The 26,270-nt window shown below is 44.6% G+C and overlaps 1 protein-coding gene across 1 annotated transcript; it reads right to left on the bottom strand.

Annotated features, from left to right (window-relative positions):
* Positions 1-908: 908 nt before the first annotated feature.
* LOC146335698 (uncharacterized) lies at positions 909-14,976 on the bottom strand. Its single transcript, XM_084820771.1, has 5 exons — positions 14,973-14,976; positions 14,597-14,692; positions 11,765-12,292; positions 9,235-9,414; positions 909-2,374 (listed from the first exon to the last, which is right to left on the bottom strand). The coding sequence occupies exons 1-5, from the start codon at positions 14,974-14,976 to the stop codon at positions 909-911; spliced, it is 2,274 nt and encodes a 757-aa protein (XP_084676897.1).
* Between the last annotated feature and the right edge of the window lie 11,294 nt (positions 14,977-26,270).

Genomic DNA, 26,270 nt, shown 5'->3' on the forward strand with positions numbered 1-26,270 from the left:
GCTCACCTCAAATCTACCAAAGATACCGCAGTTGTATCCTGCATTATACACCTTGGCACTAAGGAGTGTGTTGGACTAGATATCCTCCAAGGTCCCTTCCAACTTTAAAATTCTGTGATTCCATGAGGGAAGCATTATGGCCACACAGTTCACACAAATCTTCTCCACCTCCCCCACACCCAGATCCCAAACCTCCTCCCCTTCCATCTAGACATGAGCCTCCAAGCTTACTCCCCACACCCCCATTCCCCCCAGTCCAGAAACCTTTGCTACTCCTGTTGTTCCAGCAGCAACGAGGGAAGGCCAAACTAAGAAATATGTGAAATGCATAAAAGCATTTCATATATCTGGTTTTTTAAAGAACTCAAATAACAGCCTTGAGCAGAGCGTAGGGGCAACTAAGACCATGACATCTAAGTGGGGGGAGACTGACCACGATGGACCATAACTCCCAATGGCAATGGTGACAGGGGTTGATGGGAGCTGTAGTCCAGCCCATCTGGAGAATACCAGGTTCTTGATGCTCTGCATCAAGGTTGGCCAAACCTCATTTTCCATTCTGAAGGTAGTTTTGGAAGGATGCACAATGAAAGATGGAGTCTCCCAGAAGACAGACGACTGTGTCACAAGAAACATAATGAAAGGTGCATTTAGGGTGTCCAGCACACAACTTCTCACCTTCAGAATGTGGCTTCAGAATATGTCCAAGGCATTCTAGAACAGCATTGTGAGGAATTGTGCATTTGCTTCTGAAGTACCTGTTTCTCTGAAGCCACCAAAGGCACCCTCTTCTGTCAACCCAGCATCTTTCACTAATCCTGTTTGTTTGTTTGTTTGTTTTAAAGCATTGATCTGTTTTGGACTATACAGATTAGTATACGATGCATTACGTTGGAGTCTGATGGGATCTACTTGGATTTGGTCAGGAGCTGGTTGACTGCACGGATTTGATGGGTCTGCTTCCATCTCTCCCTGGTCCACCTCCCACGATTCTCCACAACTTCGTGCAGTAGGTTGATGTAGTTGCGATCGTTATTTTCCCGTGAGACGACATCGCCATCATATGGAGAACTTGCCAGAGCAACGTTAACTGATGACAGTGGAGATGGAGGGATTTCATGACAGACTCCAGACTGAGAAGATTCTGGGTTTGATGACTGTTTATTTTTTACATCATTAGAGCATTTGGTTGCTTTGATTGTAGACTGTGAGCTGTATACACATCTAGCAGCAACTGCTCCCTTTGATTCTTTCCAAAGTGGACCCTTGGGCTGGCCAGTTGGTTTTGCCTCTGCATCCAATTTGGTTCTGCCACCATATATTTGATCATCCTTTCTCGAAGATATAAATGGATCACACTGCCTTTGTGGTTCTTCGTTGAATTGTGATTTTTCAACATCTGTTGACTCACCAGCAGCGTCTCCCTTTGATTCGCTCTCAGGTGGAGGCCTGGTTCCTTTGGCTAATTTTGCCTCTTTGTTTAACTCAGGTTCACCATCAGTGCATAGCTGGTGATCCTTCTTGGGACGTATATGTAGCCATTGCTCATCAGGTCCGGGCTTCTCAGCATCCAGTGACTCATCAAGGTGAAAGGTGGGCAGGAAGTACTGTGCCACAAAAGATGCTCTAACACTGAACATATTTGACTTCTTTCCCAGATTGTCTCTTCCATACGGCCATGTGAAAGCTCGCTTCAAAGAGACCAAGTGGTTTCCATCTGCTTCTGCAATCACATCCTGTTCGAGGTCAGCATCAACTTGTTCTTCAGCTGCAGTAACAACACTTAAATATAAGAAGGGTTCAGAATTCTCAACACTGTCACAGCCTTTAACAACCTCCTCCTCAAGTGTTCCCAAACTCCCATTATCCTGCAATATTGCCTTTGTTGCTTCCGAAGAAACCTTGACCCTTGGCGTTTCTATACATACTTCAGTTAGGAAAGACTTCTCAGTGCTGTGGCTCTGAAATGCCTTTCCATGACACTCCTTCAGTTTCTGATAATTCCACAGTTCCATAAAATTGTGCAGGGCCTCACTGCGGTCACGGATTTTGTCATTCAGCAACACGTAGGGCATGGACAGATTTCCATCAGCCAAACCAGTGGTCCTCTGTTGTTCCTGGTGGAACTCTGTTCGCAGCAGAATGGCAGAGGCAGAGCTGGCACGAGCTTTCAGCATTCGAGTTTTGGAAGCCACACCCATCTCTGTGGCTCTAATGCTTTCATCGGACTGTCGACACCTGGACATGGAATCGGCCTGGTTATTTGGTTTTGTGCAGATGCTTGGATCAGTGGCTTCTTTGCTTGGTTGAACTTGTTTATTATGGTGTTTCACCAGCCAGATCCAAAACAGCAATACAGTGAAGGAAGTGAACACTGGCAAAAAAAGAGAGTAAAAAATCAAGACAGCTCAAAAACACACATACATCACCAACAAAACAGAGATACAATGGCAATTTTCCAATACAAAAAGATATCATGGAATACTCTAATAATTTTTATACCAGGGGCCAAGCTGTGTTACAGCTATGAGTGCACTAGTGCTCACCAAGAGTGTGTCCACAATCAAAAGCTGGAAGGGATCAAGGAGCGCCTCCAGGAACACCAGACAGGCCACTTAACAAGATCAGCCTCGGATGGCCTTCTTTCTGTCCCATCAGCGAGGACAGCTAGGCTGGTGAGGATGAGGGAGAGGGCCTTCTCTGTGGTGGCCCCCACTCTGTGGAACTCCCTCCCTAGGGAACTCTGCCATGCTCCCTCTTTAATGAGCTTCTGCCATGCACTGAAAACTTGGTAATTCAGGCAGGCATTTGGGGTGGGTTAGGGTATTTTTAAATAATGTTTTAATGTATAATTTTACTGTTTTAAATTGTACCATTGTACATCGCCCAGCCCCTTCATGGATAACTGCCTTGTTGTGGCGAAGGGGCTTGCGTAACTCAGTGAAGCCATAAGCTATGCCATGCAGGGCCACCCAAGATGGACAGGTCATGGTGGAGAGTTCTGACAAAATGTGGTCCACTGGAGAAGGAAATGGCAACCCACTCCAGTATTCTTGCCAAGAAAACCCCATGGAACGTATCACAAGGCTAAAAGATATGACGACAGAAGATGAGCCCCTCAGGTCGGAAGGTGTCCAATATACTACTGGGGAAAAGCAGAGGGAATTTCCAAGTAGCGCCAGAAAGAGTGAAGCGACTGGGCCAAAGCCGAAAGGACACTCAGCTGTGGATGTGTCTGGTGGTGAAAAGAAAGTCTGATGCTGTAAAGAACAGGATTGTTTAGGAACCTGGAATGTAAGATCAATGAATCAAGGTAAGCTGGAGGTGGTCAAACATGAGATGGCAGGATTGAACATCGACATCTTGGGAATCAGCGAACTAGAATGGACAAGCATGGGCGAATTTAATTCAGGTGACCATCATATCTACTATTGTGGGCAAGAATCCCTTAGAAGAAATGGAGTAGCACTCATAGTCAACAAAGGGGTGGGAAAAGCAGTACTGGGGTACAATCTCAAAAACAATAGAATGATCTCAGTATGAATCCAAGGCAAACCATTCAACATCACAGTAATTTAAGTCTGTGCCCCAACCACTGAGGCCGAAGAAGCTGAGGTTGATTGGTTCTATGAAGACCTACAACACCTTCTAGAACTAACACCAAAGAAAGATGTCCTTTTCATCATAGGGGATTGGAATGCTAAAGTAGGAAGTCAAGAAATCACCGGGATAACAGGCAAGCATGGCCTTGGTGCACAAAATGAAGCAGGACAAAGGCTAATAGAGTTTTGCCAAGAGAACACGCTGATCATAGCAAACACTCTTTTCCAACAGCACAAGAGGCGACTCTACACATGGACATCACCAGATGGTCAATATCAAAATCAGATTGATTATGTACTTTGCAGCCAAAGATGGAGAAGCTCTATACAGTCAGTAAAAACAAGACCTGGAGCTGACTGTGGCTCAGATCATGAGCTGCTTCTTGCAAAATTTCGGCTGAAATTGAAGAACGTAGGGAAAACCACTAAACCATTTAGGTATGACCTAAATTATATCCCTTATGAATATACAGTGGAGGTGACGCATAGATTTAAGGGATTAGACCTGATAGATAGAGTGCCTGAGGAACTATGGACGGAGGTCCATAACATTGTTCAGGAGGCAGCAACTCAATCCATCCCAAAGAAAAAGAAATGCAAGAAAGCAATGTCTGATGAGGCTTTACAAGTAGCTGAGGAAAGAAGGGAAGCGAAAAGCAAAGGAGAAAGGGGAAGATATACCCAACTGAATGCAGAGTTCCAGAGAATAGCAAGGAGAGACAAGAAGGCCTTCTTAAATGAACAATGCAAAGAAATTGAGGAAAACAATAGAATGGGAAAGACTAGAGATCTCTTCAAGAAAATCAGAGATCTCAAGGGAACATTTTGTGCAAAGATGGGCATGATAAAGGACAAAGAAGGCAGGGACCTAACAGAAGCAGATGAGATTAAGAAGAGGTGGAAAGAATACACAGAAGAACTATACAGGAAAGATCTAATGTCTCTGACAGCCATGATAGTGCAGTCACTGAACTTGAGCCGGACATCCTCGAGAGTGAAGTCAAGTGGGCCTTAGGAAGCATTACTAATAACAAAGGTAGCGGAGATTACAGTATTCCAGCTGAGCTATTTAAGATCCTAAAAGACAATGCTGTTAAAGTGCTGCACTCAATATGCCAACAAATTTGGAACACTCAACAGTGGCCACAAGACTGGAAAAGGTCAGTTTACATTCCAATTCCAAAGAAGGGCAACGCCAAAGAGTGTTCAAACTACCGCACAATTGCGCTCATTTCACGTGCCAGCAAGGTGATGCTCAAAATCCTACAAGCTAGGCTTCAGCAGTATGTGAACCGAGAACTACCGGAAGTACAAGCTGGGTTCTGAAGAGGCAGAGGAACTAGAGATCAAATCGCCAACATTCACTGGATCATGGAGAAAGCAAGAGAATTCCAGAAAAATGTCTATTTCTGCTTCATTGACTACGCTAAAGCCTTTGATTGTGTGGATCACAACAAACTGTGGCAAATTCTGAAAGAGATGGGAGTACCAGACCACCTTACCTGTCTCCTGAGAAACCTGTACGAGGGTCAAGAAGCAACAGTAAGGACCAGACATGGAACAACCAATTGGTTCAAAATTGGGAAAGGAGTACGACAAGGCTGTATATTGTCACCCTGCTTATTTAATTTATATGCAGAGTACATCATGAGAAATGCTGGGTTGGATGAATCAGAGGTTGGAATTAAGATTGCCGGGAGAATTGTCAACAACCTCTGATACGCAGACGATACCACCCTAATGGCAGAAAGCGAAGAGGATCTAAAGAGCCTCTTGTTGAGGGTGAAAGTGGAGAGTGCAAAAGCTTGTTTGAAACTCAACATTAAAACAACTAAGATCATGGCATCTGGCCCCATCACTTCCTGGCATATAGAAAGGGAAGAAATGGAAGCAGTGACAGATTTTACTTTCTTGGGCTCCAAGATCACCGCAGACGGTGACTGTAGCCATGAAATTAAAAGACGCTTGCTCCTTGGGAGGAAAGCTATGGCAAACCTAGACAGCATAGTAAGAAGCAGAGACATCACCTTGCCGACAAAGGTTCGTATAATCAAAGCTATGCTTTTCCCAGTAGCAACGTATGGCTGTGAGAGCTGGACTATAAGGAAGGCTGAGCACTGAAGAATCGATGCTTTCGAACTATGGTGCTGGAGAAGACTCTTACAAGTCTTACAAGACTGCAAGGAGGTCAAATCAGTCCATCCTAAAGGAAATCAACCCTGACTGGTCATTGGACGGACAGATACTGAAGCTGAAGCTCCAATATTTTGGCCACCTAATGCGAAGAGAAAAGTCACTCGAAAAGATCCTGATGCTGGGAAAGACTGAAGGTAAAAGGAGAAGGGGACGGCAGAGGATGAGATGGCTAGATAGCATCACCGATGCAATGAATATGGACTTGAGCACACTCCGGGAGAGAGCGCAGGACAGGAAGGCCTGGCGTGCTATGGTCCATGGGGTCACGTTCACACGACTGAATGACTGAATAACAACAACATCGCCCAGAGTGGGTGATTAAGAAATTTAATACATAAATACATAAATCAAGAAAAGAGAGAAGCCAGGAAGGAGGATGTTCTCAACATTTTAACCCTCCCCGCTCCATGGCAATTTGTGGTGTTGCCAGGGGCATTTTTCAAAATGACAGATCTGCCCACAGGCTCAAAAGGTTTGCCTATCCCCTGGTTTATGTGAGTCAAAGACTGAGTAAAAATACCTTAGGGACAGTTGAAATAAAAGGGTGCTATGGGGGTAGATTTAACATAGAATGGTATTTGGTGGCAAAAGTATGGCACCAGTTCTAGTTTTGGGTTTTAAAATTAATGCATCTCCTTTAGCTTTAATGTAGTTTCTAATGTTTTAAAAGGATATATTAATTTTAAAACAGATAACTAAAACTATTGAACTACAGTATTAATAATTCCCTTCATTTTGTTGCCATTTTCGATCCGGTCCAGAGATAGCCAGAGCCAGATACATGAATTTGTATTGGAGAGGCAGTATAGTATAGTAGTTAGGGGGCTGGACTAGAACCTGGGAGGCCTAGGTTGCAATCCCCTTGGTCATGAAGCTCACTGGATGACCTTGGGCCAGTCACTCTCATCCTAACTTATTTTGCAGGGTTGTTGTGAGGGTAACATGGGGAAAGGGAATTAGTGGAAGGACTGAGCCTTTTGGGAGGGTCTGTGCAGGTAGCGCACCTGCAGAAGATCCCAGGTTCAAAAGCCACCAGGTTTCCCCTGAGAAAAGCCAATACTGATTAACTTCACCATTGGTTATGTAATTTGGAACATAGTGTTGTGTAGTGGTTAGAGCAGGGGTCATCAACCTTCAGATGTTTTGGATGACAACTCCCATAATCCTCCACTACTGCCCATGTTGGCCGGGACTTATGGGAGCTGTTGTTCAAAACATCTGGAGGGCACCAGGGTACCTGCCCATGGTTTCAATTGTTGAACTACGACAAAGGAAACTTGGGTTCGGATGCTTGGTCAGCTGTGAAGTTCAGTGGGTCAATCACTCTAGTGTAGTGGAAATGCAAAAGAGGATTGTTATGTTAAGTTTAGTGGTGTACAACAAATGGCTCCTTCTGCGCCTAGACTTCCACTTGAGATCTGTCACTTTAGGAAGCCAGCTATGCTTCTTCCTTTCTTGTTATTTCTTAGAGCCAGCTACCTGCCTGTTCAGGGCCACCCAAGATGGACAGGTAATGGTGGAGAGTTCTGACAAAATGTGGTCCACTGGAGAAGGAAATGGCAATCCACTCCAGTATTCTTGCCAAGAAAACCCCATGGAATGTCTGGAGAAGGCTCTTACGAGTCCCCTGGACTGCAAGGAGGTCAAATCAGTCAGTCCTAAAGGAAATCAACCCTGACTGCTCATTGGAAGGACAGATACTGAAGCTGAAGCTCAAATATTTTGGCCACCTAATGAGAAGAGAAAACTCCCTGGAAAAGACCCTGATGCTGGGAAAGATCGAAGGCAAAAGGAGAAGGGGACGGCAGAGGATGAGATGGCTAGATTGCATCACCGATGCAATGAATATGGACTTGAGCACACTCCGGGAGTGAGCGGAGGACAGGAAGGCCTGGCGTCCATGGGGTCACGAAGAGTCGGACACGACTGAACAACAACAAAAACCTGCCTGAGAGTGTAGTATTTACCTTTAGGTAGCCTCTGGAGAGATCTCAAGGTTATATATTGGCTTCCTGCCTCTTGCTAGAGCGAATCCTTTCACTTTGCAAGAGTGTATAACCATTCTTGAAGTCATTGATGTACAACCAGAATATAAGGAGGGATTAATGTGAGCACAGTAAATATATGTGTCCCTGGGACCCTCCTAATTTGAAACGTCTATGCAGGTGGAAAGCGCTGAGTGCCAGGCCAGGGCAGTGCATTCGTCATGGACTGGGGTTGCCAGTGACTGGAGGGATGTACGCTTTGTGATCTTGCTTTGAAGTTCCTTGCTGCACACACTGTGTTTTGTTTTTCTGCTTTCTTTTTGCTTAATACAATATTTACCCTTCACCCACTGGTGTGTTCATTGTTTCTGAATCCTCAAAAGAACTGTTGCCTCTTGGCAACACAACTACTCACAGGGCTGTTGTGAAGATAAAATGGGTTGGAGGGAGGGGGAAGAAGGGCCATGTACCTTGGAGGAAAGGTAGGATAAAAATACAGAAATAAATGCATATATCCATTTAGGAGATCCACATTGACCAAATATATGGATGGTTCACTAAAAATGATGAGTTCTTCTGTGACAGCTTTTTAAAAAGCACTGCTTTAAAAAGCAAACAGATTCAATATTATGTGTCCAGAAATGCCTTGTTTTAATGTTATATCTGAAACATAGACTCCCTTTACGATGCATTGGAATTCCTACTATCAATGTATATGGACAAGAGGGTGCTGCAACCAAATGTTGCAGTGTGGGGAGATGCTGTTCAGGAGTTCAGCCACTCCCCCTCCATCTCTTCTCCAGTTTTCCATTGCCACTCCCCTCCAACAGTCAAGTCAGACTACGGTAACCACTGAGCACACACAGTCCTCATTGGGGTATTTTGGGGGCTTCCTTTCCTGAGGTTTTGTTTTATTTAATTTTCCCCAAGTCTGCTGATACCTCCCTGTTGTGTGTGGGTGGTTCAGTTTTGGCTACTCCCAGCCTGAACATCAGAAAGAGAAGGAATGATTGACAGACAGATTTTGCTGTAAAAGTTAAGTTGAAGTCCACATATAAGCTGTGTCTGTTTATTTGACCATTCGTATTGTTCATCTAGCTGACATGGGAATAGTGTATGAATGCAGGAAGCACCTTTATATCACGTCAGGCCGTTGATCCATCTAGTACAGTATTGTCTATCCAACTTGCAAGGTCTCAGGCAGCATGTGCTATATAAAAATACCTCCCCCCCCCACTGAATGCAGAAACAGAAGAACAGCCAAGATAGAGAGAAACCTTTTGTAAAACCAGATATCATAAAAACAACTACATTACTAGAGAAGGTGCCACGAAATATGGCAGTAAGGGAGATGCTTCAGAGACCACCTTCAGCATTAAATGTCTTCAGAGTTGCGTTACCATGTACAAAATAACATACTGAAACGTACAAAATAACATACTGAAACGTACCTAAACTGGCTAGCAAGGACGGCAATCCAACCTTATGGAAGCTGTTCCCAGCAGCTGATGAGAGGATCTCCGGTGGGCAGTTCAAGTCTGAGATGTTCCAGACTCGAACTCCTTCCAGCCTCGGTGGACTGTGGCACACGACGGAAGCAGCGTCTTCAAGCAGTGACGCATTGATCAGCTCTGAAAAAATTACAATACCTGGCATGAAGATGATGATGCACTTATAGAATCATAGAACAGTAGGGTTGGAAGGGGCCTACAAGGCCATCGAGTCCAACGCCCTGCTCAGTGCAGGAATCCAAGTCAGAGCATCCCTGACAGATGGCTGTCCAGCTTCATCTTGAATGCCTCCAGTGTGGGAGAGCCCACCACCTCCCTAGGTTATTGGTTCCATTGTCGTATTGCTCTAACAGTCGGGATGTTTCTCCTGATGTTCAGCTGGAATCTGGCTTCCTGTCACTTGAGCCCATGATTCCTTGTCCTGCGCTCTGGGATGATCGAGATGAGATCCTGGCCTTCCTCTCTGGGACAACCTTTCAAGTCCTTGAAGAGCGCTATCCTGTCTCCCCTCAGTCTTCTCAAGGCTAAACACTTGTTTGTAGCTATTCATTTGTGAACCCTGTGATGTTTCTCTGGCCCTATTTATGGGGGAGGAGCTGTGGCTCAGTGGTAGAGCCCCTGCTTTGCATGCAGAAGGTCTCAGGTTCGATCCCTGGAATTTCCAGGTAGGGCAGGAAAAACTCTTGCCTGAAACCCTGGAGAGCCTCTGCTGCCAGTCAGTGCCGACAGTACCGGGCTAGATGGACCAAGGGTCTGACTTGGTATACAGCAGCTTCCTATGTTCCTATGTTTTCTGTGGGTGATTTAAAGTGCTGGTATTTGACCTTTAAAGCCTTAAAGCAGCCTTCCCCAACATGACACCCTCCAGAAGCATTGGACTACAACCCCCACAATCCTCAGGCACCATGTGCCATGCTGCCTGGGGATGATGGGAACTATAGCACCAAATTGGAGAAGGATGCTTAAATCATTTGGGACCTAGTTAGCTGAAGAACTGCCTTCAGACAGCCCATATCTTTAATACCCGAGTCTGAAACTGCTTTCGGGCCTACCTGTAAGAACAACTGGGTGGGTGGGCACAAGGCCCCATCAGTGGCCCCATGTTTGCAGATTGCGGTACCAACTGGTTTAAGTCAGGCACCCCATAGTGACCTAGCTGCCTCCCTCTGCCATCTCTCTCTCTGCTCTCTGCTATTCCGATGGCTGCTCCCTGTACCCCCACCTCTTTCTTTTAAAAACACATCTCTCCCGCCAGCAGATAACTCTAAAAACAATATACTGGGGATGTTGGAGGAATCTGGTTGGAGGGTGGAGCTCAACGAGCTTACGTTGCCTCGGACCCCCGGACTCCATTCCGTCTTCTGCCAGCTGGCCCAACTCTAGTGAACAATGAGTCAGGCCAGCTGGTAGAATTTCGGTGGGGGGGGGGGCAATGCACATAAAAAACATCCGCACAAATTTTGGCTGCAATTTGCGCAAATTATGCAAGTTCACGCAAATTACAGCTGAAATTTGCACAAATTACACAACTTTGCTCAATTTGCTCAACAAGTGTGGCAGCCTCTTTCTCTGGAACTCCCTGCCCCTGGAGGTCAGGCAGGCACCAACACTGTATTGTTTGCAGTGCCCCCTGAAAACAGCACTGTTCCAGGAGGCATTCCTTAATTGACCAGTCTCGGTTTCTATTGGCATTCCGTTTTTTTAAAAGCATGTTGTTAATGGTGGTGTTTTAATCTTTTCATTATTTTACTGTTTTATCTTTTGTGTTTGCTGCTCCCAAATCTGTTCTGGTTATGGAGTGGTATACAAATATTGTAAATAGATAAATAAAGTACATTTGTGGCTGTAATTTGCACAAATCTCTATCTGCGCAAATTATGGCCGAGCCGCCCCCCCCCATGTGTTAAAGGTCCCTGGAACTCGGGGAAACCACGCATCTCGGCTGGCAAAACCAAGCAGAGTTGGGCACATCAGAGAAATCCAGCAAACCCCCACAAGGGCAGCATTTTCTGGCAATGGACATCCCCAAATCCAACCCCCTTCTCAGTGCAGGATGCAACTGCAGCATCCCTGACATATTTCCATCAAACCTTAAATATCTCTAGTGAAGGATTGCTCATCTCCTCCATTCCACTGCTGAACGGCTTGTACTGTTAGGAATTCTTTCCTAATGTTTAGCTGAAATCTGTTTCCTTGCCATTTCCCACCCACTGGTTTCAGTCTTGCCCTTAGAAGCAACAGAGAACAAGTCGCTACCATCCTGCTCCTTGATTTTTATATTTAATATATCAAATGCCTCAATAAATAGCAATCGCATATAGCAACAACATGCTCAGAGTCCTATTTTAGTAGAGCATGATTCATACATCTTTAAAATAAACAGCCGCTGCAAATTGCTCCCCGATATGGACAAACGGGCCACCCATTCCATAGTCCTAGAATCAAAACTGGTGTTTGCCAGCACATTTACCTTGGAGGAATAATCCAAAATCCCAAAGTTCACAGGAGCAATTCCATGGATTGCCACCAAGTCTCATTGCTGGCAGGATCACCAGCCCACGGAACGCATCTCTTGTTAATGTCATTAAATTATTGCCAGAAAGGTCAATCGATCGTAGCTTGGACAAGCTCTTAAAACTCCCACCAGCAATCTGATGGATCTGATTGTTTGCCAAATTCAGCGTGATAAGGTTGGAAAAGTTGGAGAACATGTCTGGTCCTATTTTGGCAATGAGGTTCTGAGCGGCTGTCAAGTTTTCTAAATGCCCCGGGCTGGAAAGCCAGGATGCCATCACATGCGTTAGACTGTTCTGATACAAGCTGAGCTTGGTGAGGCTTTGGAAAACACGGAAAGCTCCAGGTTCGATGCTTGTGATGCCGCTGTTCGCTAGAGCGAGGCTGGTGACTGATGCCAAACTTCGGCTATTGAAGACAGTCGAGTTGATCACTCCGAGATTAGTGACCACAAATACAATGGAAGTCAGCCCTTCCGGAAAATCTAGAGGGAGAAATTGTGACTTTGATGCTTGAGGGTTCGCTTCAGTTCATATCTGAAACCCAGCACATGTCCTGATGCAATTGATAGAACCCTTGCAAGGTCAGATTGAAAATGCATGTAATACATTTATTTCGGAGGCCATTTTTATTCCCTGTTACCCTATTTTTATTCTTACATCCACAGAAACCTTTTCCTTCAGGTTAAAAAGGTACGGGTCTCTTACATGGAGAGTTTCACAGTGGGCCACTGAATATATGTTCTCCTGGAGAGGATTGGCGCTTTGCTGGTGATCTGCCAAGAGGTCTGCCACCTTTAGAAATGGAATGCCAGACTAGATGGACATATAAAATCATAGAGTTGGAAGTGATGTTCGAGATTATGTAGTCTAACCCCCTGGTCAATGCAAGCTGTGAAATGCAGGATGAAACTACAACTTCCTTGACAGAGGGCCATCCAGTCTCTGCTTAAATACCTTCAATAAAGGAGAGCTCACCGCCTCCTAAGGCTGTCTGCTCCATGGTCAAACAGCTCTTATCATCAGGAAGTTTAGCTGAAATCTGCTTCTCTGCAGTCTCCACCCCTTGGTTCTAATCCTGCACTCTGGAGCAACAAATAACAAGCCTGCTCCATCTTCCACGTGCCAGTCCTTCAGATAATTTGGGATCAGTATAATGTCTTCCCTTCTCTTCTCCAAGCTGAATGTACCCAGATCTTTCAACCACCCCTCACAGGATTTAGTTTCTAGACCCCTTGCCATCCTGGTCACTCTTCTCTGGACATGCTCCAGCTTCTCAGTGTCCTCCTTATAAAGGAATATATTAAAGCTGGGGAATTTGTGGCCCTCTGGGTCTTGTTGGCTACTACTATTACCACAAAATAGAAGAGAAAAGTTCTCTGGTGTCTGAATGAAATCCTTTATTCTGCCCCACACGTTTCAGAAGAAATTTCCTTCCTCAGGGGCTTTCTTTAGATATATTGAAAAGAATCCTTGCTCTGTTTCTTCTATGTATCTTCTGCCATGAAATTCTTGAGCACTTCAAGATAGAAGATGCATAGGAAAGATTCTTTTTGACATATCTAAAGAAAGCAGCTGAGGAAGGAAATCTCTTCTGAAACGTGTCGGGCAGAATAAAGGATTTCGTTCAGGCACCTGGCTGAGAACTTCTTCTCTCTTCTGTTTTGCAATATATTAGTGCCTTCACCTCTTGCAGTTTCTTGGCTACTACTGTCATCGCCTCTGATGATAACTGGCCATGCTAGGTGGGGCTGATAGGAATGGTAGACCAAGAACATCTGGAGGGCCACAGGATCCTCTGCCTTGGAAGAGATTAATTCTTGGTAAATGTGAACCGTGAGAGCCAAGAATAGAACTTCCATCTGCAGAGATTGAACACCTTTCAGTATCAGGGGCTGGGGCATGTGTGGGGGTGTCTGTCACCTTCATGCCCTGCTTCTGATCTTCCTGGAGGCATCTGACTCATAGCCACTTTGCAAAATAGGAAGCTGGACTGGATGGCCTTTTGGTCACGAGAACAAGTCATGTGGTGGGAAACCTCTTCCTCTAGAGTTCTCTCTTAGGAACACAGGCAGCTGCCTTATATCAAGTCAGAGCACTCGTTCATATAGCTCAGTATTGTCTACACCAGGGTGGTCAGAAGGTAGCTCACGACCTACTGGTGGGTCCCTGGATGATTTCCAGTAGATCAGCAAAGGTTGCCTTCCCCAACCTGGTACCCTCCAGATGTTTTGGACTACAACTCCCATGATACCTATCTATAGGGCTGGGGCTGGCTGGGTGTTGATGTCCAGAACATATGGAGGGCACCAGGCTGGGGAAGGCTGAGCAAGGATTTCTGATGCTGAATTGTTCAACAATAAGAACAGAAGAGGGTTTTTTTCCCCCTTCTAAATTATGCTGTTAGCATCTCTGATCAGCTGTAGATTTGTACTTATATATGGACTGGAGGTCATCCCAGTGTCTAGCTCATAGGGTGTTCCAGGTAACTGGTACCACCATTTTGCCTCTGGCTCTATCCATTTCCCAGCCACTGTTCTGGAGCTGGCTTCAGTTGGTGAATCTTTGGACCTAGTAAAAAAAAAAAAAAAAGCAGATCCCTGAAGCCTGGTTACATTGATAGGCAGTGGATCTTCAAGGTCTCAGACAGGAGTCTTTCTCAGCCCTAACTGGGGATGCCACGGATCAGACCTCGGACTTTCTGCGTGTGAAGCGGGTGTTCTGCCAGTGAGTTACAGGCCTTCCCCAATCAAGTTGAAACACAAATAAGCCTTTGAGAGGGAACTCACCATTTGGAATGGAAGAGCAGAAGAACTCCTTTTCAAGGACGCACTGGAATGTGGCAAGTTGGATTGAAGCCAAAAGCAAAGCAAGTCTAAAGATCACTGCAACACCAAGGAGAAGGCTTTGCGTTATTTCAATGCATTGAGAATTTATTTTATTTTATTTTATTACATTTCTGTCCCGCCCCATAGCCGAAGCTCTCTGGGTGGTTCACAACAATTAAAAGCACAAAGTACAACATAAAACAATACAAAATATGAAAGCTTAAAACTACAGTATAAAAGTACAACCAGAATAGAGCCACAAAATCACTAAAATCCCCCAGGCGATCTTGCTCCCCTGGACCTGTGATATCAGGAGATATTTATGCAAAAATATTACCCATCAACTCCCCACACCCCTTTCCTCACAGCACAAAAGAGAAATAAATTCTTTGACTGGGTTCACATGATCACTGCAGCCCACTGTGGCTTAATTAATGAGTGAGCTACAGTGAGCTATGGCATGTGCCGATGGCCATTTTGAATATTCGACTCCCAGCTGTGAGGAGTTGCCATGGTTTGCTGTGTTGTCTAAAACTGGGTTGTTGGAGGGGGAAACAACCCTCAAAAACCCATTGTCTGTTGTAAGGTTGTATGTATGATACTAATTCCCCTGATGTGTTTAATTCATTTTAAATTCTTCTTTAATAAAACTAAGAATTGCTTTCAAGGACCTTGTCTGTGGTCTCTGACTCTCTCTCAGTTATGGGGGTATCAGGTTTTCCTAAACACTCAGAGTTCAACACCAAAAGATGCTCAATGTGGTTCAATGTAAGCAAGTGATGCACGTTGGGCAAAAAAAAAAATCCCACCTTCAAGTATGCCCTGATGGGATCTGAGCTAGCAGTGACCAACCAAGAAAGAGATTTGGGTGCTGTGGTGGACAGCTTGATGAAAATGTCAACCCAGTGTGCAGCTGCTGTAAAACAAAAGGGGGGGACATCCCATGTTAGGCATAATTAGGAAAGGAATTGAGAATAAAACTGCCCTTATGATGTGACCACACTAAGAATACTGTACACAGTTCTGGTCACCGCTCCTAAAAAAAGGATATTGTAGAGCTGGAAAAAGTGCAGAAAAGGGCAACTAAAACCATCAAGGGGCTGGAGCATCTCCCCTATGAGAGAAGGTTACAACAGCTAGGATTGTTAAGCTTGGAAAAATGGTGAATAAGGGGAGACATGATAGAAGTGTAGAAAATTATGCCTGGTGTGGAGAATGTGGATAGGGAGACATTTTTCTCCCTCTCTCAAAATACTAGAACCCAGTGGGGTTATCCCATGAAGCTGATTGGTGGGAGATTCAGGATAGATCAAAGGAAGGACATCTTCACACAGCGCAGAGTTAAACTATGGGATTTGCTACCACAGGAAGTAGTGATAGTCACCAGTTTGGATGACTTTAAAAGAGGGTGAGACAAATTCCTGGAGGAAAAGGCTATCAATGGCTACTAGTCTTGATGGCTATGTGCTCCCTCCAGTACCAGAGGCAGTGAGCCTATGTACACCAGTTGCTGGGGAAGATGGGCAGGAGAGTGCTGTTGCTGTCATGTCCTGCTTGTGGGTTTCCCATTGACAGCTGGTCAGCCACTGTGTGAACAGAATGCTGGATTAGATGGACCCTTGGTATGATCTGACATGGCTGTTTTATGTTGTTACGTTCTTAAAAATTCTTGGTTTTGTGTGTGTGATTGGTTTACATGAACATAATATACAAGTTCCTATTAAATAAAAGGATACTTCTTAATGACCACTTGCTTTCCTCTTCCTTCCTCATTCCTTTTTCCTTTTGTAGAATGTCTATTAAATTGTGAGCCTGCAAGGAGGGACTATCTTATATTTCAATGTGTGTATGGCACTTAGAACATTTTAGGCGATGTATAAGATGACGATGACGATTTTATATCACGCACTTCAGACAGATTCCATGCCACAACTTCTTGTAAATCTGCATGGAAGAGCATTCCAAATCTCTTTCCCTATTGCTGGACTAAAAGTGTGGTCCTAGGGGTGTTTACTCCCATCGTGTTCACTGGGGCTTATTCCCAGGTGCCGGGGCAGAGGATGGCAGCCATCTCTTGCTAGTTTGGAAATTATTCATTATTCTTAACCCATACTAGAGAAGAGAGGCCACTGAAATGTTGACCTTGGAACAAATTTAGCTCCCCCGGGAGAATCTGAGAAATTAGACCTGAGGAATTTCCAAGCAAGCTCAAACATGTTTTTGCCAGTACAACTGCCAAAATTTCCCGAGGGAAAAGGAGAAGACATGGGGTTGAACGACGATGGCGTTTTGTCTGTGTTTAGCTGGTTATCTCAGCAATGTTTTTCTCTCATCCTCTTTTACACAATATTTTTAAAAAGTGGGACCTGCAACAACATGTTGCACTATTGGTCTAGTTCAGTATCCCAGCCAGCCAGCCAGCCAGCTAGACAGACATGACTTCTTTTAAGATACTCCATTCCATTCTCTCCCACAAGCCTGCCCTGCTCCATTTCCATTTTTCTCCAACAGAAACTCAACATCCTGTTGCCACTAAGTATGCTCAGTCCTCATTGGGCTGTTTTGAGTTTATTATTTCTTTTTGGGGGAGGGGGGTGTTTTCTGTTTTTGCCCCTTAGGGATTTCCCCCCCCCCAAAGCAACTTTCCCCAACCTGGTGCCCTCCAGTTGTTTTCAGCTACAGCTCCCATAATCCCTGTCCATTGGCCATGTTGGCTGGTGCTGTTAGGAGTTGTAGTTCAAAGCCACACGGTCGTGGGCATGAGGTTGTCCTAAATATTTTTTTCTTGTTTTTTCTACTTTTCTGCAAATGTTGGAAGTTCCCGCAATCGTGCAGTTTGCCTCCCATCTGCATCTCAGTAGCCCTGTTTTGGCTACACAGCTGTTGTCGCTCGGCACCCAAGTTTGTTATTAGTATATCCGACAGCGTAAGATCACGCAACTTACATTTCATGTTGGACAAGGTCTTCCTTCCATTCAGAGAGAAAGAAGTCCACGCTGGCTTCTTTTGGAACACATTAAGAGCTTTGCAAGGGAGATCGCATGTCATAAAATTGTAGGGTCGATGCTTGCACTCAGCAGCCAGACAAGTCAAAACCTGTTATGTGTTGATTTGTCCCCTTCTCAGGGGGCGGGGGGCTGTCCTAATTTTCCACCGTGGCCACATGCATGGTTCATATAGCAGCATCTCCATAGTATCACCATGGAGCCATCCCATTAGCACTGAATATGTTAACCATTTTACAGGATAAACATAACAGGGCTATGGTGAGTCACAAAAATGAGACAGTAGCTTCGTTTTCCCTGGCCACCTCTTTCCGGCTCAATCAGCTGGAGTTGTGCAGAATTAGAGATCGGAGAAGAATTTGTCTGTTCTTAGAATGTGGCTAATAAACTCATCACCACCCCATTACAAAACTTGTTCTTTGCTTAACTCAGTGTCAGCCATACTGATGTTTGGCTAGGTATTTGTTAAAGAGGCATGGAAGGGACCCTTTACTTAAGGTGAGTCCCCCTCCCCCTCAGGTTCTGCCATTGTAAGTCTCAAAATTCTACTGCTTAAATAATAACTAATAACTTGAAACTTAGCATCTATGATGTACTGTATGAAGTCTACAATTGTGCAAAATTTCAAATGATCCGATACAAATTGCTTCAAGTACAGCAAATTAAAAACTGTTGAAAATTGACACATTTGTCCTTTTTATTCCAAGCTGCATCTTTGCATATCATGCATTTCTTTCAAATTCTGGCAAAAACAACTGATGTATATTATTCACGCTTATTGAGGAGGTGTGCCTTTCATTGGTTTGATGAATTCTGAACAGCAGTTGAAAAGTTATTAAGGTTTTTCTGCCCTGTGAAAGCCTATGGCAGCAACTTCCAGCAACGTTATGTTGGGCAATTTCAGTTTCACTCCAAAGCTAGAATGCTGCCAGTATTCCAAGGTTTTCAGAGAAATTCTCTTACAGATGGCTTCTATGTGCATGGCCTATTTCTTTAGTTATGCTATGTGCATGGCCTATTTCTTTAGTTATGACATACAACCTCACAAGGTGAGGCGACATGTTACTACTTGGATTGGGCATTGTGAGGTGGGGTAGGGAGGCTGCGCCAACAACCTGCATCAGCCCCCCCCCATGCCTCCAATTTATGTTGCCAAAAAGGCATCCCATTGAAATGTAAACTGCAGGCACAAGGCAAAGGGTTAAAGGCCCCTACCCAATACTCTAGGGGCCTGATCCATATGAGAGCCCATTAGCTTTGTTGTTGTTCAGTCGTTCAGTCGTGTCCGACTCTTCGTGACCCCATGGACCATAGCACGCCAGGCCTTCCTGTCCTGCGCTCTCTCCCGGAGCGTGCTCAAGTTCATATTCATTGCATCCGTGATGCTATCTAGCCATCTCATCCTCTGCCGTCCCCTTCTCCTTTTGCCTTCAGTCTTTCCCAGCATCAGGGTCTTTTCCAGAGAGTTTTCTCTTCGCATTAGGTGGCCAAAATATTTGAGCTTCAGCTTCAGTATCTGTCCTTCCAATGAGCACTCAGGGTTGATTTCCTTTAGGATGGACTGATTTGACCTCCTTGCAGTCCAGGGGACTCTCCAGCACCACAGTTCGAAAGCATCAATTCTTCAGTGCTCAGCCTTCCTTATAGTCCAGCTCTCACAGCCATACGTTACTACTGGGAAAACCATAGCTTTGATTAGACGGACCTTTGTCGGCAAGGTGATGTCTCTGCTTCTTACTATGCTGTCTAGGTTTGCCATAGCTTTCCTCCCAAGGAGCAAGCGTCTTTTAATGTCATGGCTACAGTCACCGTCTTCAGTGATCTTGGAGCCCAAGAAAGTAAAATCTGTCACTGCTTCCATTTCTTCCCCTTCTATATGCCAGGAAGTGATGGGGCCAGATGCCATGATAGTTGTTTTTTTCATGTTGAGTTTCAGACTAGCTTTTGCACTCTCCTCTTTCACCCTCAACAAGAGGCTCTTTAGATCCTCTTCGCTTTCTGCCATTAGGGTGGTATCGTCTGCGTATTGGAGGTTGTTGATAATTCTCCCGGCAATCTTAATTCCGACCTGTGATTCATCCAACCTGGCATTTCTCATGATGTAAAGTAACATGCAGTTTGACACTCAGAGAATTTGGTAGGGTTGGGGATGGAGGGCACAGGTTGTGGGAGCAAAAGGATCCAGTGCCTCACAGCATGTTTCTGAAAGCAGAAATCCAGGGCCCTGATCCTTGCTAGCATCATGTGGTGGGAAAAGAACATGCAAAGACTGTGTCTCACACTAGAGGTAGTGGCGGCTGGTGACTCCAGCTCCAGATTCCATTCTGGGTTTTAGTTACCACCAGCCAAAACTCTACAGGTGGTGAACCCTATCTACACACAAAAAATGGGTTCAGCACCTTGGATAGCACCTTTAGAGTTTTGGCTGGTTGTAACTAAAACCCTGAATGGAGTCACTACCCCTTCAGAACTGGAGTCACTAGCTGCCACTGACAAGAGGTATATTCACATGTTATGCTGAACTTGCATTCACACTCTATGTATGCTTATTAAAATGGCTGTGAGAATGTAGCCCTATTCAGTCATTCTCATCATGTGTAAGTAAGGATGGGAGAACCGGGGATGCTCAAGCTCACCAAAATTCTCCAAACTTTACTTCAAAGTTCAACTCGTTCCCATTCTCATTTGCAACCTGTTGTTGTTGTTGTTGTTCGTTCAAACAGAAGAAGTGTGCATTTTACATCTCATACTTCCCCATGTGTAAGGTCTACACATGAGGAAGGGAACTGTGGATGAGTTCCCTAACTCCACCCCCTCCCTCACCATTCTCTTGGTTTTCTACATGCAGAGGGCTTTCTACATGTCTGCGAAGGACAGCCTCTTTTCTACCTGTGGAAGTTTTGGAATCCCGATTCTTAAAATGGAATCATGATTACCATTAGATAAGTATTAATAATCCTATTTATCATGTAGGTAAACTTGCAAGAAAGCAGATTCAAATACATTGGGGAGAGGGTAGAATTGCCAACACTGTCATTATACATTTCCTTTTTTAAAAAATCAGGGAACTTACAACTTACCCTCCATGCACCCACACTTTTCCTTGGTCAGCAAAGATGCCCCACATTTTCCTGGAGGTCCTGCATTACCTGATGAAGCACCTTGCCTTACTTTTAGAAGATGGCTCCCTCTCAATGGTTAACCCATCCTTCCAGATACTGCTGTAAGCAACAGACAGGTGTGCGTCACCTCACAGTAGGATTCCTACAGTAAGGCTCAGATGCTTCATAAGGGAATACAGGACCAGGACAACATGGGTCATCTTTCCTTATCCCAGGCAACCCATCTTCCCCATCTGGATTTGGGCCTGAAAGACCCAGGAAAAGTGTGGATGCATGGAGGGTAAGTTGTGAGCAAGCACAATTTGTGACATTGCACAACACCATCACTGATCACGGGGCATGTCATTTACGGCATCAGCCCTAGCTTCCAGTTTCCTGGCTTTGGGGAGCTTGAGCCAACATGGGATAGCCCCTAACTCTGGTCTTAAATCAGCAGGTTCTTTGATCGTTGAATATATTCCTTGCTCCTAGGGCTGTAACACTTAGTCAATCAATCAGTCAGATATAATCAATTAAAGACATTTTGATTGACTAAGAAGGTGACCTAATCAGGCAGTCAATTTAGTCTTTTTAATACAAGTACTTCTAAATGCTGCAGACCATAAGCAGCATTTCAGAAGAGGCATTCCCCCTTATCATGCACACACAAACGAAGGAATGCCTTTTCTAAAACAATGCCTACTATAGCACAGATGGACATAATCTAAAACAGGGGTGCACAACCCGGTGCCCACAACCAAGGGCCCAGAAGCTGCACGAGGCCCACAGCAGCTCTCACTGTGGCTCACGAAGCCATAAAGACCCCACCACCTTTCCCCTGCAGACCAGCTGACTAGTTGGGACTCTGTATGTGTGTGTGCATGTGTGTGTGCATGTGTGCATGTGTGTGTGTGGGGGGGACAGACAATGATGATAAGAGTGGGCTTTCCCTAGTTAGTGCTAGCAGTGAAAGAGAAACCCCGCTCTTATCTCCAATCTCTGATCCCCGCTCTTATCTCCAATCTCTGATCCCTGCTCTTATATCCAATTAGTGTTTCCCCTCCTGCAGTCTAGTTGATCCGCTGGGCTGCTGAGGGACAGTTGGTGGGGACCCCATGGCTCTGCAGCCACACCAGGAGCAACCAAAGATCACATGCCTATGTGTCGTACCCTCATTTTAATTATGCGTATATATGTGTGTGCATGCACATACATGTGCATCCCCTGGCCTCTCATCCAACAGCAGATCCTTGGGTTGAAATGGTCATGCACCCAATCCAATGAAGAGTTGGATACAGACTTAGTTATGCTTACAGCAGACCCATCTAAATCAGTGGGGTTTCAATAGTTCTACTCTAAACATAACTATGTCAGGATCCAACACAATGGAAGAATGTTTTCTTTGGAACTTTTTTTCATTTGCAAATTTTTAATAAATTAATTGGCAAGCGCACACCTTGAATCCACTGAGATTTCTTTAAGCAGATTGCAGCCCTAATAATTTCCTTTCCATTCCATATCCCTTGTGTGTCATGCTTGTAGATGGTAAGATGTGGGCACAGGTCTGTATTGGTTCTTTCACTTGTACACTTTAATGCCCAGCTATTAATGCCCAGCTAATGCCCAAACAGCAGTTCAGTGGACAGTCGGTGATGGGGGTGAGATTTTGCTAGGAAATAACTGCATGAGGAGGGTCCTTCTTGCACACCCATTTCCCAGAATTGGGCTCCTGCCAGCCCACCAAACAGCTGACTGGTGGGCTGCCAGGAGCCCTATTCTGCTGTTACACAGGGCATGCAAGAAAGACAATCCTCATGTACCATGTGTATTAGCAGGTAGTTGCATGGGCTGAGGACAGTGGGGGAAGGGCACTCGTGGCAGGTCGCAGGCAGCATGTTGCTCACCAGTGCTGTGCAGCACCTAGCTCAATATCACGTGCTTCATAAAAGTTGGATTAATAGGGTTCAACACCTATTTTATTGAGCACAGAGCTCCACTTCACACCAGCATTAGGGTCTTCTCCACATGAGGCTTTCATCCTGTGACTGAGATTGGTTACTCACGGAAGTTTGTGGGTCCTTTACACGACATCATCAACCTCCAGCACCCCTCCCGTGGTTTCCAACCATTTCTGCAGCTTAATTTGAAACAGAAATAATGAGCGAATAAAAAGAAGTGCTTTGAATCGGGTTGAATTTGTCCATGTAAAGAGGAAATGGTGCTATAACAGCGCCATCTAGTGGCTGTATAATAAAACATATAGAACTCGTAGATAAAGGTGGGGAGCAGGGGGAAAGGAAGTGCATGTAAAGGGCAGATCTTAATCCCACAAAGAACCCAGAAGCAAAAGCACCAGTAAAATTATGGGATAAAAAGCCTCTGTGTGGAGAAGCCCTAGGGGGAAATGAATGCATTTTGATGGTTAGTGTACACAAGCAAGTCCAACTTATTTTCTTTCTGCACTTGAAACCAAGTCCTATGAGGAATGGTTGAAAGAGCCTGGAGAAGATTTATTGGAAATGATGGCAGTCATCAAATATCTGTAGGGCTGTCATGCAGAAGATGAATCAGCCTTGTTCCCTCTTGTTCCAGAGTGCATGCATAGAGCCAATGGGTGGAAACTGCAGGGAAGCAGATTTAAACTAAACGTTAGAAGAAACAGTAAGAACTGTTGAAACAGTGGACAAGACTTCCTTGGGAGGTGATGGGTGATCTCCTTCACTGAAGGTATTTAAGCACAGGCTGGAAAGCGATCCACCAGGAATGCTGTAGTGCAAAACTCTCAGAATCCCACAAAACAGTCTGTTTCTCCCACATTCAAATTATCCGGTGCTGAAACTTCTTTCTTTTCTGCCTTCTCCCCTCCCTCCCTCCCTCCCTCCCTCTCTCGCGCACGCACACACACACACACACACACACACACCTTGCTATGAGTTAAACTATACTCTTTAAGGTGCCCTACTTCCATCACCAAGTTTTTGAACACACACACACACACACACACACTAACCCTATGCACCTCCAAGTAATATGTAAGGTAGGGATGGGGGGAAAATTCATGCAGTTCACATTTTAATGCCAATTTACCTAATTTCGCACTGGCAAACCAGTTACCCTTCAAAATACACACTTCTCCAAATTTTACAATTGTTCTCCAATCAAATAATGCACAGAAATATGCGTATATTGGTGAATGTAATGTACAAAAAACATATTGGGAAAATTCCTTGCCAAAAAGGTGCAGTTTAGGCAAAACTGTATTTTAAAATGCATGTATGCATGTGAATTTTCATGTGAACTTTAACAAAACCTGTTAAATTTAGGATTAATTGAATTTACAATACTGAATTTAAAATTGGTTCCTCATTTTCCCATAGACAGATTAATCCATCCCTAAGTTTTGAGCGTGCCTCCCACACACTGCAAATATTGTGTGAATATGGTTATGGCAAGTGCAAAGTCTTCACTTCACATGCTGCAGGAGACACATAGTGGAAAGGGAAGCTGCTACCTTGGGAAGGGGCACAGTGAAGTGGAAGTGGTATGAACTGGTACACCACGCATGGAAGCTCCAAATTGGGAACAAAGGAAAGCAGTGGCTGTTGGGTGGCCTGGAGGACATGAGGATGAAGCCTAGCAACCCGAAGTGAAAAGTATGATGACTAATTTGTGCACCGTAATGTCTGATATCGAACAGCATGCCTCTACGAATGACAGCTCTCATGAACAAGCAGTTAAGCTGGCCTCTCCAACTGCGATGACGACAGTGGCACATTCCATTGAACCTGCAGCTCCTATAAGCTGCTTTTAAAAAGAAAGCCGGTGGTCTACGTGTGAAGCACTTGCAAAGGAACATGGATGCAGACTTGGATAGAGAAATCTACATGTGACGGAAACACAGCAGAAGATGGAGAAAGCCAGTCTGGATGTAATGTCAAGCCATGGCTTGACATTACATGAGCAACTCTTGGCTTACACGCTCCCACCCTGCTTCCTCTTTTGCAGAAACCATAGTTCGCCATTACATCTAGGACTGGCCTCCGAATCAGAACTGCAAACCCTGAATAGACCAGGGATCATTCTGGTTTAGAGGGTAAGAACGACCCAGGTTAGATAGTGCAGATATAAGAGCAAACTATGGTTTGCCACATGACACCAAATCAGCCTAAGAGTTCCCCCGTGCACCATTTGCCTTTTACAAAATTGCTTTGAAATACAGATGTGATCTGATGAAGATACTTAAAGAAAACGGAAACAAAGAACACAGAAAGTGACCAAAACATTAACATTCGGCTTTAAAGATGTGCCTTCCTGTCGTAAGTGGGTTTGAAAATAAGGAAACTGCAATAATCAAAAGCCAGACACTAAACTGTTCTACAGTTTTTTCTCTTTCATGCCATAACAATTTGGTACAAGAATATCATGTAGATGGGCCTGGTAGATAAACAGATTAGAAGGTAGCAAAACAGTCCCTGAAGTGAACGCTGCAGGCAGAGCAATTGTATGATTGAAAGCTCCACTAGATTAAAAAGAAAAAAAAAATCGATCCATGCTTCTCTCTGAACAGAGAAAGGGACTGCCTTTCCCTGCTCAGCATTCGAGAAAGGCTGCCTTTCTCTCGTGCTGAGCATTAGGCAAGGTCTGGGAAAGAAACTATTGGGCCAGTGGTTCCCCAACCCTGATAGAGACACTGCTGAATTAGAGAGACAGTACTGTTATAGAGGGACAATATTTCAGTACTGAAGGGCCTTGAACAATGCTACTCAAGTGGACTGATAAAAGTACACCCCAGGGGCATAGGGGTGTGTGCTCATCCGAACTTATAGGCCTGCACCCAAGCAGTTATGGATATTTGTATGATACACACACACACCCCTGGGCCCCTGAGAACATCTGCTTGCATCAATATGGTGCTGGACTTTGGCCACCCCTTATACTACCGTGGTAACCTCTTCACATTCCACTGTTACCATCCAGCTCTCCCCAATGAGTCTGAGCTAAAGCAGACTAAATGTCTGCTTATATTTTTACAGATTTGTATTTTTATCTTTTCTTTTAGGTGTTTTTAATTCTTTGTATTTTTAAACTGTTTGGTAGAACTTTGTTGAAGGGCAGGATAGAAGTATTCAAGAGAAATAACTTGAGAGTAATTGCTATATAGTTTCTCTCTTCCCAACTCAACCTGCTCAACTGGCATTTTCCCTAAGTAGGTATTGATCATCAGTAATGGATACATGTCTTTCTCCTGTGTAATCGATACTACTATTTTAGAGTCACAGTGTAAGACCCATTTGTATTGCATTCGGAACTCTGGGATAAGTCAGAGAGGATGTGGGTGCAGTAAGAGTTGTTCTAGTTCAAACAGTCGCTATTGTCATTAATGCCAACAGGTTTGTAGTTAAGCAGGTACAAAAGAAAAGTCTTCCTTTGCAGCTAAATGGGTAGATATCAACAAAGATGATCAGGGCACTGGAAACAAAGCCCTATGAAGAGAAACTGAAAGAACTGGGCATGTTTAGTCTTGAGAAG

The sequence above is a fragment of the Heloderma suspectum genome, chromosome 14 (genome assembly GCF_057233095.1).
Source record: "Heloderma suspectum isolate Gila_16-S chromosome 14, 16-S_ref, whole genome shotgun sequence".
NCBI lineage: Eukaryota > Metazoa > Chordata > Lepidosauria > Squamata > Helodermatidae > Heloderma > Heloderma suspectum.